This window comes from Lethenteron reissneri, chromosome 69 (genome assembly GCF_015708825.2).
Source record: "Lethenteron reissneri isolate LAM-NWPU_2019-01 chromosome 69, ASM1570882v1, whole genome shotgun sequence".
Taxonomy (NCBI): Eukaryota; Metazoa; Chordata; class Hyperoartia; order Petromyzontiformes; family Petromyzontidae; genus Lethenteron; species Lethenteron reissneri.
The window spans coordinates 5,586,050-5,600,890 of NC_083847.1; the positions used below are offsets into that span (position 1 = coordinate 5,586,050).

Consider the following 14,841-nt stretch of genomic DNA (forward strand, 5'->3'; position numbering starts at 1 on the left):
CGGTCACTCACCCGGTCACTCACCCGGTCACTCACCCGGTCACTCACCCGGTCCACTACCGGCACTCACCGGCCACTCACCCGGCCATCACCCAGCCACTCACCCAACCACTCACCCAGCCAATCTCACCAGCCACTCACCCAGCACTCACCCAGCCACTCACCCAGCCACCTCACCCGGCCCCGCCTCACCGGTCGCCTTTCACCCGGTCACTCACCACTGTCACTCATCCCGGCCATCTCACCCCGGCCACCACCCGGCCACTCACCCAACCGCTCACCCAGCCGCTCACCCAGCCGCTCACCCAGCCGCTCACCCAGCCGCTCACCCAGCCGCTCACCCAGCCACTCACCCAGCCACTCACCCAGCCACTCACCCAGCCAATCACCCAGCCACTCACCCAGCCGCTCACCCAGCCACTCACTCAGACACTCACCGGTCCTTGGCCTCCCCTAGGTCGACTCAGCCACAAGTGAGTGCCTGGGTGTGGAGTGTAAACATCTCCCCGAGTGAGACAAAGGCGGCCGGGCGTGGCACAGTTCATCCCATGCCCTCGTGTGCCGTTCCAGCCTTCATGGGTGCCCCTCGCTAACAGCACTTGTCCCCACAGCCTCTTGAGGCTATACGGGGCAGCTTTGTATTGGTAGTGATAATGTTGTTGTTGGTGATGGTGGTGATGATGATGGTGGTTACGATGATGGTGGTGATGGAGATGATGATGGTGACGATGGTGATGTTTGTGATGTTGGTGATGGTGACGATGTTAACGATGTTGACGACGACGATGATGGTAGTGGTGATGGTGGTGACGATGATAGTGGTGACGGTGGTGACGGTGGTGATGTTTGTGATGTTGGTGATGTTGGTGATGGTGACGATGTTAACGATGTTGACGACGACGACGACGACGATGGTGGTGGTGATGGTGGTGATGGTGGTGACGGTGATGATGTTGGTGATGGTGACGATGTTGACGACGACGGTGATGGTGCTGATGGTAGTGATGGTGGTGGTGATGGTGGTGATGGTGGTGGTGATGTGTGGTGATGGGTGGTAATGACGATGATGGTGGTGGTGATGGTGGCGATGTGTAGTGACGATGGCAAGGACGGGTTGAAGTTCTACACGGACCCCTCCTACTTCTTCGACCTCTGGAAGGAGAAGATGCTGCAGGACACGGAGGACAAACGCAAGGAGAAGAGACGGCAGAAGGTCCATCAGCACCATCACCACCATCGCCAACATCACCAACATCACCACCATCAGCACCATCACCATCAACATCACCAACACCATCACCAACATCATCAACATCAGCACCATCAACACCATCAACACCATCATCAACATCACCAACATCATCAGCACCATCAACATCACCAACATCATCATCAACATCAGCACCATCAACACCATCAGCACCATCAACACCATCACCAACATCACCAACATCAACATTATCACCAACATCATCACCATCAGCACCATCACCATCAACATCACCAACATCATCACCAACATCATCACCAACATCATCACCAACATCATCAACATCAGCACCATCAATACCATCACCACCATCACCAACATCAACATTATCACCAACATCACCACCATCACCACCATCAGCACCAACATCACCACCATCAGCACCAACATCACCAACATCACCAACATCATCAACATCACCAACATCATCAACATCACCACCATCAGCACCATCACCACCATCAGCACCATCACCACCATCACCACCATCACCAACATCGCCACCATCACCACCATCACCACCATCACCAACATCAGCACCATCACCACCACACACACAGAGCGCTCGCCACGAGATGAATCACGACACCTCGTTGATCTTGTCACGGCGCACAAATCACCGTGACGCAAGCCCCCCCGGTCCAGTCATCCTAGCAGCAGCATCAGCAGCAGCATCAGCAGCAGCATCAGCAGCGGCGGCGGCTTCTGGATGACCATCGTCTGTGGCGGTCACCGCCCTTTCAGACGCGCTGTCTGGGACAGCTCTCTTCCTTCTGATGTTGGAGCTAAATTGAAAACTCATTTGTCTTTAGAAGTGCTCCATGCACGCGTCATTGGCAAACTTGAAAGTCTTCAGCGTATCCTCCTGAGCACCATTATCATCGCCATCGCCACCAGCACCGCTGATATCACCATCACTGATATCACCACCACTGCCATTACCGTCACCAACATCACCATGACTAGCATCACCACTAACACCACCACTACTCCACTACCACCACACCACTAACACCACCACCACTACCACCACACCACTAACACCACCATCACACCACTAACACCACTAGCACCACCACCACTAACATCACCACTAACACCACCAGCATCACCACTACACCACCACCACTACCACCACTACTAACACCACTAGCACCACCACCACTACCACCACTAACACCACCATCACACCACTAACGCCACTACCACCACACCACTTACACCACCACTAACACCACCACCACCACTCCACTAACGTGCGTGTGCTACACACCACTAACACCACCAGCACAACCACTACCACCACACCACTAACACCACCACTAACACCACCACTCACACCACCACACCACACCACTAACACCACCACCACCACACCACCACCACTAACACCACCACCACACCACCACCACTAACACCACCACCACTACCACCACTACACCACTAACACTACCACCACTACCACCACCACTACTACCACCACACCACCACTAACACCACCACCACTACCACCACACCACCACCACCACCACTACACCACTAACACCACTACCACCACCATTAACGTGTGTGCGCTACACACCACCACCCCCCCCCCCCACCTTACCCGTCACTGTAGAAGCGTCCTGAGGAGCGCAGCGTGGTTTCGGCGGTTCGGGCCCCCCGCGACCGCCGCAAAGAGTGGGAGCTCCTGGCCAAGGGGAAGGAGTTTGCCGTGGAGGGGGGGGGCGCCGGCGGGGGGGGGGGGCTCCCCCCCCTGGCCCCCTCGTGGGGGAGAGGTGGAGCCAGCCATTTCCGCAGATCGGGCTCGCACACGTCCGAGACTAGGTCACTGCCCATAGCTGCGTGGGGGGGGCGATGGGGGGGGGGCGTGGGGGGGCAGAGAGAGAGGGTGTGAATGTGCGTGCGTGTGTGTGGCGTAACAACGCGTGTGCGTGTGTTAGATGGTAGGCCCGTTTGTGTTCTCTGGCGTGTGCCTTGCGTACGTGTGCCTTGCGTACGTGTGCAACGTGTAGAATAGAGAGAGGAAGTTGATCTAGGCAGAGACTCGTAGACTCGCATAGAAACCCATAGACTCGCGCAGAGACCCATAGACTCATGCAGAGACCCATAGACTCACGCAGAGACCCATAGACTCACACAGAGACCCATAGACTCATGCAGAGACCCATAGACTCACGCAGAGACCCATAGACTCACGCAGAGACCCATAGACTCACACAGAGACCCATAGACTCACGCAGAGACCCATAAACTGGCGGAGATACACAGACTCGCACAGAGACCCATAGACTCGCACAGAGACCCATAGACTCACACAGAGACCCATAGACTCGCACGGAGACCCATAGACTCGCGCGGAGACCCATAGACTCGCACGGAGACCCATAGACTCGCACGGAGACCCATAGACTCACGCAGAGACCCATAGACTCACGCAGAGACCCATAGACTCACACAGAGACCCATAGACTCGCGCAGAGACCCATAGACTCACACAGAGACCCATAGACTCACACAGAGACCCATAGACTCACACAGAGACCCATAGACTCGCACGGAGACCCATAGACTCACGCAGAGACCCATAGACTCACACAGAGACCCATAGACTCACGCAGAGACCCATAGACTCACACAGAGACCCATAGACTCACGCAGAGACCCATAGACTCGCGCGGAGACCCATAGACTCACGCAGAGACCCATAGACTCACGCAGAGACCCATAGACTCACGCAGAGACCCATAGACTCACGCAGAGACCCATAGACTCATGCAGAGACCCATAGACTCATGCAGAGACCCATAGACTCATGCAGAGACCCATAGACTCACACAGAGACCCATAGACTCACGCAGAGACCCATAGACTCAGACAGAGACCCATAGACTCACGCAGAGACCCATAAACTAGCGGAGATACACAGACTCGCACAGAGACCCATAGACTCGCACGGAGACCCATAGACTCACGCAGAGACCCATAGACTCGCATGGAGACCCATAGACTCGCACGGAGACCCATAGACTCACGCAGAGACCCATAGACTCACGCAGAGACCCATAGACTCGCACAGACCCAAAGACTCACACAGAGACCCATAGACTCACGCAGAGACCCACAGACTCACGCAGAGACCCGTAGACTCACACAGAGACCCATAGACTCAGGCAGAGACCCACAGACTCACGCAGAGACCCATAGACTCACGCAGAGACCCATAGACTCACGCAGAGACCCATAAACTAGCGGAGATACACAGACTCGCACAGAGACCCATAGACTCACACAGAGACCCATAGACTCGCACGGAGACCCATAGACTCACGCAGAGACCCACAGACTCACGCAGAGACCCATAGACTCACGCAGAGACCCATAGACTCACGCAGAGACCCATAGACTCACACAGAGACCCATAGACTCACACAGAGACCCATAGACTCATACAGAGACCAGTAGAATAAGATTCAAAGATTCGGTTAGACACACATACTCGCGTTGAGAAACCCGTGCATGTGCGTACAAAATCCAACGTGGGTTTCCGTAGAGGCTCAACGTGCCCCCCCCCCCCCCCATCTCGTGGCGACACGCAGTCAAACTCTGGGGCAGTTCTTCACCTCTTGTGACCACCCCCCACCCACCCCTCCTCACGGCATCTCCGGTTACCAGGGTTGGCTACACCAGCGCCTCTAAAGATGTTCAACGTAGATCCTTGCCCACAGACATCCTGGCGCTCCTACCGACCGATGTCTTGCACCCCCGCGGCATCATCTATATACCCCCCATCCCCCTTCTCCACAGGCCTGTGTACAGGTGCTGCTGCTGGTGGTGGTGCTGGTGGTGGTGCTGGTGGTGGTGCTGGTGCTGAATCCTAACCTCTCTCTCTGTCTCTCTGTCTGTCTGTCTGACCAACCCTGGCGAATTCGTTCCTTGATTTCTGGCCGTGGCACCAATCCGGTTGTTGCGTGAACCAGGCCTCGCCCGCGCCGTGACAGCGTCTTGGGCGGCCTCTGGGATGCGACGAACTTTTAAATCTCGGTTGAAAACTCGCCTTGCTTGGAACTGCTTGTTTGTTGAGTTGAACACGTAGCAGGCTAAATTTCGATGTAAAGCTTTCGTGACTGCAGGGATTCATCTTCTTGGTTCTTTTGGTAAAGTCACCACGTAGAAGAGAAGTAATAAAATAATGAAAATAATAAAATAATTCTCACGACGTTTCGGCCACAACGCAAGCAGCCGTCCTCAGGTGGAGAACAGGTCTGTCGGGAAGACAGCGTCTGAATGGGTCTGAATGAGACTCTGTCTCCCCGACAGACCTGGTCTTCACCTGAGGACGGCTGCTTGCGTTGTGGCCGAAACGTCGTGAGAATTATTTTATTATGTTTTATTTTCATTATTTTATTACTTCCCTTCTACGTGGTGACTTTACCGATAGAACCAAGAAGGCGTTGCAGACTTTCGCCAAACAGAACCGTTAGATCGCGTAAAGTCACGTAGAAGGGAAATAATAAAATTATAAATATAAAACATAATAAAATAATTCTCACGACGTTTCGGCCACAACGCAAGCAGCCGTCCTCAGGTGTGAAAACCACAGCAAGAAAATTTGAAGAAAATTTCTCGCCGTGATTTTCACACCTGATGATGAAAATTTGAAGAAAATTTCTTGCCGCGGTTTTCACACCTGATGATGAAAATTCGAAGAAAATTTCTTGCCGTGGTTTTCACACCTGATGATGAAAATTCGAAGAAAATTTCTTGCCGTGGTTTTCACACCTGATGATGAAAATTCGAAGAAAATTTCTTGCCGTGGTTTTCACACCTGATGATGAAAATTCGAAGAAAATTTCTTGCCGCGGTTTTCACACCTGATGATGAAAATTCGAAGAAAATTTCTTGCCGTGATTTTCACACCTGATGATGAAAATTCGAAGAAAATTTCTTGCCGCGGTTTTCACACCTGATGATGAAAATTCGAAGAAAATTTCTTGCCGTGATTTTCGCACCTGATGATGAAAATTCGAAGAAAATTTCTTGCCGTGGTTTTCACACCTGGTGATGAAAATTCGAAGAAAATTTCTTGCCGTGGTTTTCACACCTGATGATGAAAATTCGAAGAAAATTTCTTGCCGTGGTTTTCACACCTGATGATGAAAATTCGAAGAAAATTTCTTGCCGTGATTTTCACACCTGATGATGAAAATTCGAAGAAAATTTCTTGCCGTGATTTTCACACCTGATGATGAAAATTCGAAGAAAATTTCTTGCCGTGGTTTTCAGCACCTGATGATGAAAATTCGAAGAAAATTTCTTGCCGCGGTTTTCAGCACCTGATGATGAAAATTCGAAGAAAATTTCTTGCCGTGATTTTCACACCTGATGATGAAAATTCGAAGAAAATTTCTTGCCGTGGTTTTCAGCACCTGATGATGAAAATTCGAAGAAAATTTCTTGCCGTGGTTTTCAGCACCTGATGATGAAAATTCGAAGAAAATTTCTTGCCGTGATTTTCACACCTGATGATGAAAATTCGAAGAAAATTTCTTGCCGTGATTTTCAGCACCTGATGATGAAAATTCGAAGAAAATTTCTTGCCGTGGTTTTCACACCCTGATGATGAAAATTCGAAGAAAATTTCTTGCCGTGATTTTCACACCTGATGATGAAAATTCGAAGAAAATTTCTTGCCCGTGGTTTTCGCACCTGATGATGAAAATTCGAAGAAAATTTCTTGCCAGTGGTTTTCGCACCTGATGATGAAAATTCGAAGAAAATTTCTTGCCGTGGTTTTCACACCTGATGATGAAAATTCGAAGAAAATTTCTTGCCGTGGTTTTCGCACCTGATGATGAAAATTCGAAGAAAATTTCTCGCCGTGGTTTTCGCACCTGATGATGAAAATTCGAAGAAATTTTCTTGCCGTGGTTTTCGCACCTGATGATGAAAATTCGAAGAAAATTTCTTGCCGTGGTTTTCACACCTGATGATGAAAATTCGAAGAAAATTTCTTGCCGTGGTTTTCACACCTGATGATGAAAATTCGAAGAAAATTTCTTGCCGTGGTTTTCACACCTGATGATGAAAATTCGAAGAAAATTTCTTGCCGTGATTTTCACACCTGATGATGAAAATTCGAAGAAAATTTCTTGCCGTGGTTTTCGCACCTGATGATGAAAATTCGAAGAAAATTTCTTGCCGTGGTTTTCGCACCTGATGATGAAAATTCGAAGAAAATTTCTTGCCGTGGTTTTCGCACCTGATGATGAAAATTCGAAGAAAATTTCTTGCCGTGGTTTTCGCACCTGATGATGAAAATTCGAAGAAAATTTCTCGCCGTGGTTTTCACACCTGATGATGAAAATTCGAAGAAAATTTCTCTGCCGTGGTTTCGCACCTGATGATGAAAATTCGAAGAAAATTTCTCGCCGTGGTTTTCGCACCTGATGATGAAAATTCGAAGAAAATTTCTCGCCGTGGTTTTCGCACCTGATGATGAAAATTCGAAGAAAATTTCTCGCCGTGGTTTTCGCACCTGATGATGAAAATTCGAAGAAAATTTCTCGCCGTGGTTTTCGCACCTGATGATGACGATTGCTGCTTGTGTTGCAGTCGAAACGTCGTGAGAAATTTTATTGTTTAATATTTTTACTATTTTATTCTTTCCCTTCTACGTGTACGCAGCCAACCACAACAATCTAAACGCACCAAGCAGTTCTAACCGAATGAGTTAATCAACCGCGACGATTTAAAAGTGCCATCCTCATAACGGTTGGGGGTGGCGGTCCACGCCCCAAGCGGATTTGCCGACGTGCGGTCCTGGTTTGCGTTGGTGGTGGTGTTCGTTCGATTGATTCTGGTGGTGTGTGGTTCTAATGAGGTGGGTGCTGGTGGCGGTGTCTGTCACTCTGTCGTCTCTCTGTCTCTCCCCCTCCTCCTCCTCATCATCGTGCCCCTACCGCTTTATCGCTGGCCGCTCGCTTTGCACGCTCGTGTGTGGTGGGTCCATCGCAAAAACCTTCGCCTGATCTTAACCCTCCTCCCTACCTACCTCATCGCGTCGGCTTCGATCCCCACGAACCCTCCGCCTTGGGCTTTTATCTCTGAACCTTTAAACGCTGAAACCTCGACTAACAACAACAAAAAACAACGCTGAGACCGTTTTTCAAAATGCTGAACCCCGCGAACTCTGAACTCCAAACCTCTTAACCCCTGCCGTGTGACCTCTAACCTCTGACCTCTCCGCACCCACCCCCCCCCCCCCCCACATCTCACGCGACCGCCTTAACGGAACGACGCTAACCAACAACCGCTACTCCCCCGCTTGGCTGCCCCCCGCCCCCCCCAAACAACAACTACTACTACTACACAATGGGGGGCCCCCCCACCCCCACCCTACCCTACCCCTTGCCCCCCCCCCTCCCCAATTGCAGAAAGACCGTGCGAAAGTGGGGGGCAACCGAGACATTCGTAATGTGCGCAAGGCCAAAAACCGCCGCCAGGACTGGGAGCGCCTCAAAATGGGAAAGGAGTTCATAGCGGACAGCAAACTGCTGCTGCTGCAGCAGCAGGGGTCTGTGGGGGGGGGGGGGAGTATGAGAGAGTGGGGGGGGGAGTGGGGGGGTGAGAGAGTGGGGGGGGGACTGAGAGTGGGGGGGGGGGGAGTGTGGCGGGAGTGTGAGAGTGGGGGGAGTGGGGGGGGGTATGTGAGAGAGTGGGGGGGGAGTGAGGGGGGGGGAGTGTGAGAGAGTGGGGGGGTGGTGAGAGAGTGTGAGAGAGTGGGGGGGTGGTGAGAGAGTGGGGGGGAGTGTGAGAGAGTGGGGGGGTGGTGAGAGAGTGTGAGAGAGTGGGGGGTGGTGAGAGAGAGTGGGGGGGTGGTGAGAGAGTGGGGGGGAGTATGAGAGAGTGGGGGGGGGAGTGGGGGGGTGAGAGAGTGGGGGGGTGGTGAGAGAGTGGGGGGGGTGAGAGAGAATGTTGTAAGCCCCATGTGTGTGTACACTGTGTAGTAGTGTTGTAAGCACTGTGTGTGTGTGTACACTGTGTGTGTGTACACTGTGTGTGTGTGTGTACACTGTGTGTGTGTGTGTACACTGTGTGTGTGTGTGCACACTGTGTGTGTGTGTGCACACTGTGTGTGTGTGTGCACACTGTGTGTGTGTGTGCACACTGTGTGTGTGTGTACACTGTGTGTGTGTGTACACTGTGTGTGTGTGTACACTGTGTGTGTGTGTACACTGTGTGTGTACACTGTGTGTGTACGCTGTGTGTAGTAGTGTTGTAAGCACTGTGTGTGTGTGTACACTGTGTGTGTGTACACTGTGTGTGTGTGTGTACACTGTGTGTGTGTGTGCACACTGTGTGTGTGTGTACACTGTGTGTGTGTGTACACTGTGTGTGTGTGTACACTGTGTGTGTGTACACTGTGTGTGTGTACACTGTGTGTAGTAGTGTTGTAAGCACTGTGTGTGTGCACTGTGTGTGTGTGTGTACACTGTGTGTGTGTGTACACTGTGTGTGTGTGTGTACACTGTGTGTGTGTGTGTACACTGTGTGTGTGTACACTGTGTGTAGTAGTGTTGTAAGCACTGTGTGTGTGTGTACACTGTGTGTGTGTGTGTGTACACTGTGTGTAGTAGTGTTGTAAGCACTGTGTGTGTGTACACTGTGTGTGTGTGTACACTGTGTGTAGTAGTATTGTAAGCACTGTGTGTGTGTATACTGTGTAGTTTTATTGTAAGCACTGTGTGTGTACACTGTGTGTACATTGTGTGTGTGTGTGTACACTGTGTGTACATTGTGTGTGTGTACACTGTGTACATTGTGTGTGTGTGTACATTGTGTGTGTGTAGTAGTATTGTGTACACTGTGTGTGTTTGTACACTGTGTGTGTACACTGTGTATGTGTGTGCATTGTGTGTGTGTGTATACACTGTGTGTGTGTATACACTGTGTGTAGTAGTATTGTGTACACTGTGTGTGTGTACACTGTGTGTACACTGTGTGTGTGTGCACTGTGTGTGTGTACACTGTGTGTGTAGTAGTAGTATTGTGTACACTGTGTGTGTGTTTGTGTACACTGTGTGTGTGTGTACACTGTGTGTGTAGTAGTATTGTGTACACTGTGTGTGCACTCTGTCTGTGTGTACACTGTGTGTGTGTATACACTGTGTGTAGTAGTATTGTGTACACTGTGTGTGTGCACTCTGTGTGTACACTGTGTGTGTATACACTGTGTGTGTGTATACACTGTGTATGTAGTAGTATTGTGTACACTGTGTGTGTGTGAACAGCTCTGGGACCAGTGAGCCAACGACTTCTCCCGTACCTCCATCCATGGCACCGCCCCCTCCGCCCCTGGACGGCCAATCGGCTTACAGCTCGCCCGGGTATGGGCACGGCCAGGCCTTCAACGGGGACCTGCCGCCTCCACCCCCAGCCGATTATAGGTAACGTGTGTGTGTGTCTGTGTGTGTCTGTGTGTACACTCAGCCTTAAATGAGTACCTGGTGCGGTGTGTAAACATCGCCACTAGGGAGACAAAGGCGGTCGGGCGTGGTGCTGGCCACCCACCCCCTCGTGTGCCGTTCCGGCCTTCATAGGTGCTCGCTAACAGCACTTGCCTCTACAGTCTGTTCAGGCTATACGGGGAATCTTTGTCTTTTGTGTCTGTCTGTGTGTGTGTGTCTGTGTGTGTGTGTCTGTATCATCTTCGCCGGTTGGAAACATTTAGGCTGGCCTGCCTACAATCCATCCTGGGTTTAACCTGCAGGCTGGATTGTGTGAGGAGCTCACAAATCCTTTAAAGATCTGGACAAAGTCCCATTGGTGAACTTCTCCGGTAGGCAAGGTTGCGTTGGCTGGGTCGTTTAGCCCGCATGCCCAGCCACCGCATGCCTAAACAGCTTTTGTTGCTGCTGTTGCTGCCGCTGCTGTTGCTGCTGCTGCTGTTGTTGCTGCCGCTGCTGTTGCTGCTGCTGCTGTTGTTGCTGCCGCTGCTGTTGCTGCTGCTGCTGTCAACCACCAGCCGACGTCTCCGTTGACCTCACACCCGTCTCCTCCCCACCTCCCTCCCTCCCCCACAGCACGGCAGACTCCCACCCCAGCCCTCTGCACCCTCCAACCTCCTCCCCCTTCCCACCCTCCGTCCCTCCGCCCCCTCCGCCCATGTCCTGGAGCTCTCCCGGCGGCGGAGCGGGAGGGGGAGGGGCCCAGGCGACCCCCCCTCCCCCGCCCCCGCCCCCTCCCCCGCCCCCACCCCCCGGACCCTTCGGACACCCGGCGGGTGTCGTCGCCGCGGGGTCCACGCCGCCATCGGGGGGGGTCTTCGGCGCCCCCGCCGGAGGCCCCGTCGGCGGGGGCCACTCGCTGCTGTTGCCGCCGGCGCCACCGCCACCGCCGCCACCGCTGCCTCCGCCTCTCCCGGTGGGTGGTGGTGGCGGCTACGGTGGTTTTGGTGGTTTTGGCGGCGGTGGTGCCGCACCGCCACCGCCGCCGCCACCGCCGCCGCCGCCGATGATGACGGCCATGGACGGGGGCTACGGCAGCCGCATGGCGGCGGCGGCGGCGCCTCCGGCCGCTCCGCCGTTGCCGCCGGTGACGTGCGGCACGGGGGTTGCGGTGGAGGGAGCGGCAAGCGAGGAGGGCAGTGCACGCAGCGACCTGCTGGACGCCATCAGACGCGGTAACGCCGCCACTACTACTACCGCTACCGCCACCCACTACCACTACCGCTACCACCCACTACCACCACTACCCACTACCACTACTGCCACTACCCACTACCGCTACCACCCACTACCACCACTACCCACTACTACTACCGCTACCGCCACCCACTACCACTACCGCCACCACCCACTACCACCACTACCCACTACCACTACTGCCACTACCCACTACCACTACCCACTACCACTACACCCACTACCCACTACCACTACTGCCACTACCCACTACCACTACCCACCAGCACTACCACCACTACCCACTACCACTACACCCACTACCCACTACCACTACCCACTACCACCACTACCCACTACCACTACACCCACTACCCACTACCACTACCACCACTACCCACTACCACTACACCCACTACCCACTACCACCACTACCCACTACACCCACTACCCACTACCACTACCACCACTCCCACCACTACCACCCACCCACCCACTACACCCACCACTATCGCTACCGCCACCCACCACCACCACCCACCCACTACCACCGCCACCACCCACCCACCACCACCCACCCACCCACCAGCACCACCACCCACCCACCTCCACCTGCTGTAGGAGGGAGTGAGATGGAGCAGATGGAGATTAGTCCACACACACACAGTTTCCAAATCTACAGCAGCAGGCATCGTCAGGGTCGGGATCGAACCCACGACCTCCTGCGTACCAGGCGAGGTAGTTAACATCTCCTAGCCACCCTGATGATGATGATGATGATGAGAGAGACGCAAACTCCAAATCTAAAGCAGCAGGCATCGTCAGGGTCGGGATCGAACCCACGACCTCCTGCACACCAGGCGAGGTAGTCAACATCTCCTAGCCACTGTGATGATGATGAGAGAGAGAGATGCAAACTCCAAATCTACAGCAGCAGGCATCGTCAGGGTTGGGATTGAACCCACGACCTCCTGCGAGGTAGTTAACATCTCCTAGAACGACTGCGCGTGTCCCCCTGTCCGCTGCCCCCTCGCTCGCTCACGCCTGCCCTGCCCTGCTGCCCCCCCCACCCCCCCCACCCCCCCACCCCCCCAGGCATCCAGCTGAAGAAGGGTCAGGACAAAGCGGACCAGGACGCCAAGCGGCAGGCCGCGGGGAACGACGTCGCCGCCATCCTGTCGCGGCGCGTCGCTGTCGAGTACAGCGACTCGGACTCGGACACGTCGGAGTTCGGCGACGGAGACTGGTCCGACTGAGACGAGCGGAGAGAGGGGGGCACGTGTGGGGTGAGACACGTGTGGGGTGAGACACGTGTGGGGTGAGACACGTGTGGGGTGAGACACGTGTGGGGTGAGACACGTGTGGGGTGAGACACGTGTGGGGTGAGACACGTGTGGGGTGAGAGACACGTGTGGGGTGAGAGACACGTGGTTAGAGGGACACGGGGAGAGAGACACGGGGAGAGAGTTCGGGGAGAGACACGGGGAGAGACACGGAGAGAGAGACACGGGGAGAGATACGGGGTAGAGAGACACGGGTAGAGGGACACGGGGAGAGGGACACTGAGAGAGAGACACGGGGAGAGAGACACGGGGAGAGGGACACGGAGAGAGACACGGGGAGAGAGACACGGGGAGGGAGACACGGGTGGAGAGACGCGGGTGGAGGGACGCGGGGAGAGAGACACGGGGAGAGGGACACGGGGAGAGAGACACGGGGAGGGAGACACGGGGAGAGGGACATGGGGAGAGACACGGAGAGCGACACGGTGACAGAGACACGGGGAGAGAGTTCGGGGAGAGACGCGGGTAGAGAGACGTGGGTAGAGAGACCGGAGAGACACGGGGAGAGAGTTCGGGGAGAGACACGGGGAGAGAGACACGGGGAGAGAGAGAGACACGGGGTGAGAGGGACACGGAGAGAAAGACACGGGGAGAGAGAGACACGGGGATAGAGACACGGAGAGAGAGACACGGAGAGAGAGACACGGGGAGAGGGACACGGGTGGAGAGATACGGGGAGAGAGACACGGGGAGAGAGAGAGACACGGGGTGAGAGGGACACGGAGAGAAAGACACGGGGAGAGAGAGACACGGGGATAGAGACACGGAGAGAGAGACACGGAGAGAGAGACACGGGGAGAGGGACACGGGTGGAGAGATACGGGGAGAGAGACACGGGGGGTGGGTGGGGGTGGGGAGATGTACACGGGGTCACATGACTCTTCTAAACTAATTGCACGCTTGGTCGACCCAAACGGTCACTCCGTTTGATTGGCCCTGGGGAGGTTTCGCGTGACGTAATGCAAGCGTTTGATTGGCCCTGGGGAGGTTTCGCGTGACGTAATGCAAGCGTTTGATTGGCCCTGGGGAAGGTTTCCGTGTGACGTAATGCAAGCGTTTGATTGGCCCTGGGGAAGGTTTCGCGTGACGTAATGCAAGCATTTGATTGGCCCTGGGGATGTTTCGCGTGACGTAATGCAAGCGTTTGATTGGCCCTGGGGAGGTTTCGCGTGACGTTATGCAAGCGTTTGATTGGCCCTGGGGAAGGTTTCCGCGTGACGTAATGCAAGCGTTTGATTGGCCCTGGGGAAGGTTTCCACGTGACGTAATGCAAGCGTTTGATTGGCCCTGGGGAAGGTTTCGCGTGACGTAATGCAAGCGTTTGATTGGCCCTGGGGATGGTTCCGCGTGACGTAATGCAAGCGTTTGATTGGTCCTGGGGATGGTTCCGCGTGATGTAATGCAAGCGTTTGATTGGTCCTGGGGATGGTTTCGCGTGACGTAATGCAAGCGTTTGATTGGTCCTGGGGATGGTTTCGCGTGACGTAATGCAAGCGTTTGATTGGCCCTGGGGATGGTTTCGCGTGACGTAATGCAAGCGTTTG

At 54.0% G+C, this 14,841-nt stretch overlaps 1 protein-coding gene across 1 annotated transcript; it reads left to right on the top strand.

The window, feature by feature from the left end:
* Positions 1-1,086: 1,086 nt before the first annotated feature.
* LOC133360659 (actin-binding protein WASF2-like) lies at positions 1,087-13,222 on the top strand. Its single transcript, XM_061579452.1, has 5 exons — positions 1,087-1,212; positions 8,706-8,845; positions 10,563-10,718; positions 11,355-11,953; positions 13,050-13,222. Exons 1-5 carry the CDS (start codon positions 1,087-1,089, stop codon positions 13,208-13,210), a joined length of 1,182 nt encoding a protein of 393 aa, XP_061435436.1. The 3' UTR covers positions 13,211-13,222.
* The last annotated feature ends 1,619 nt before the right edge of the window (positions 13,223-14,841 follow it).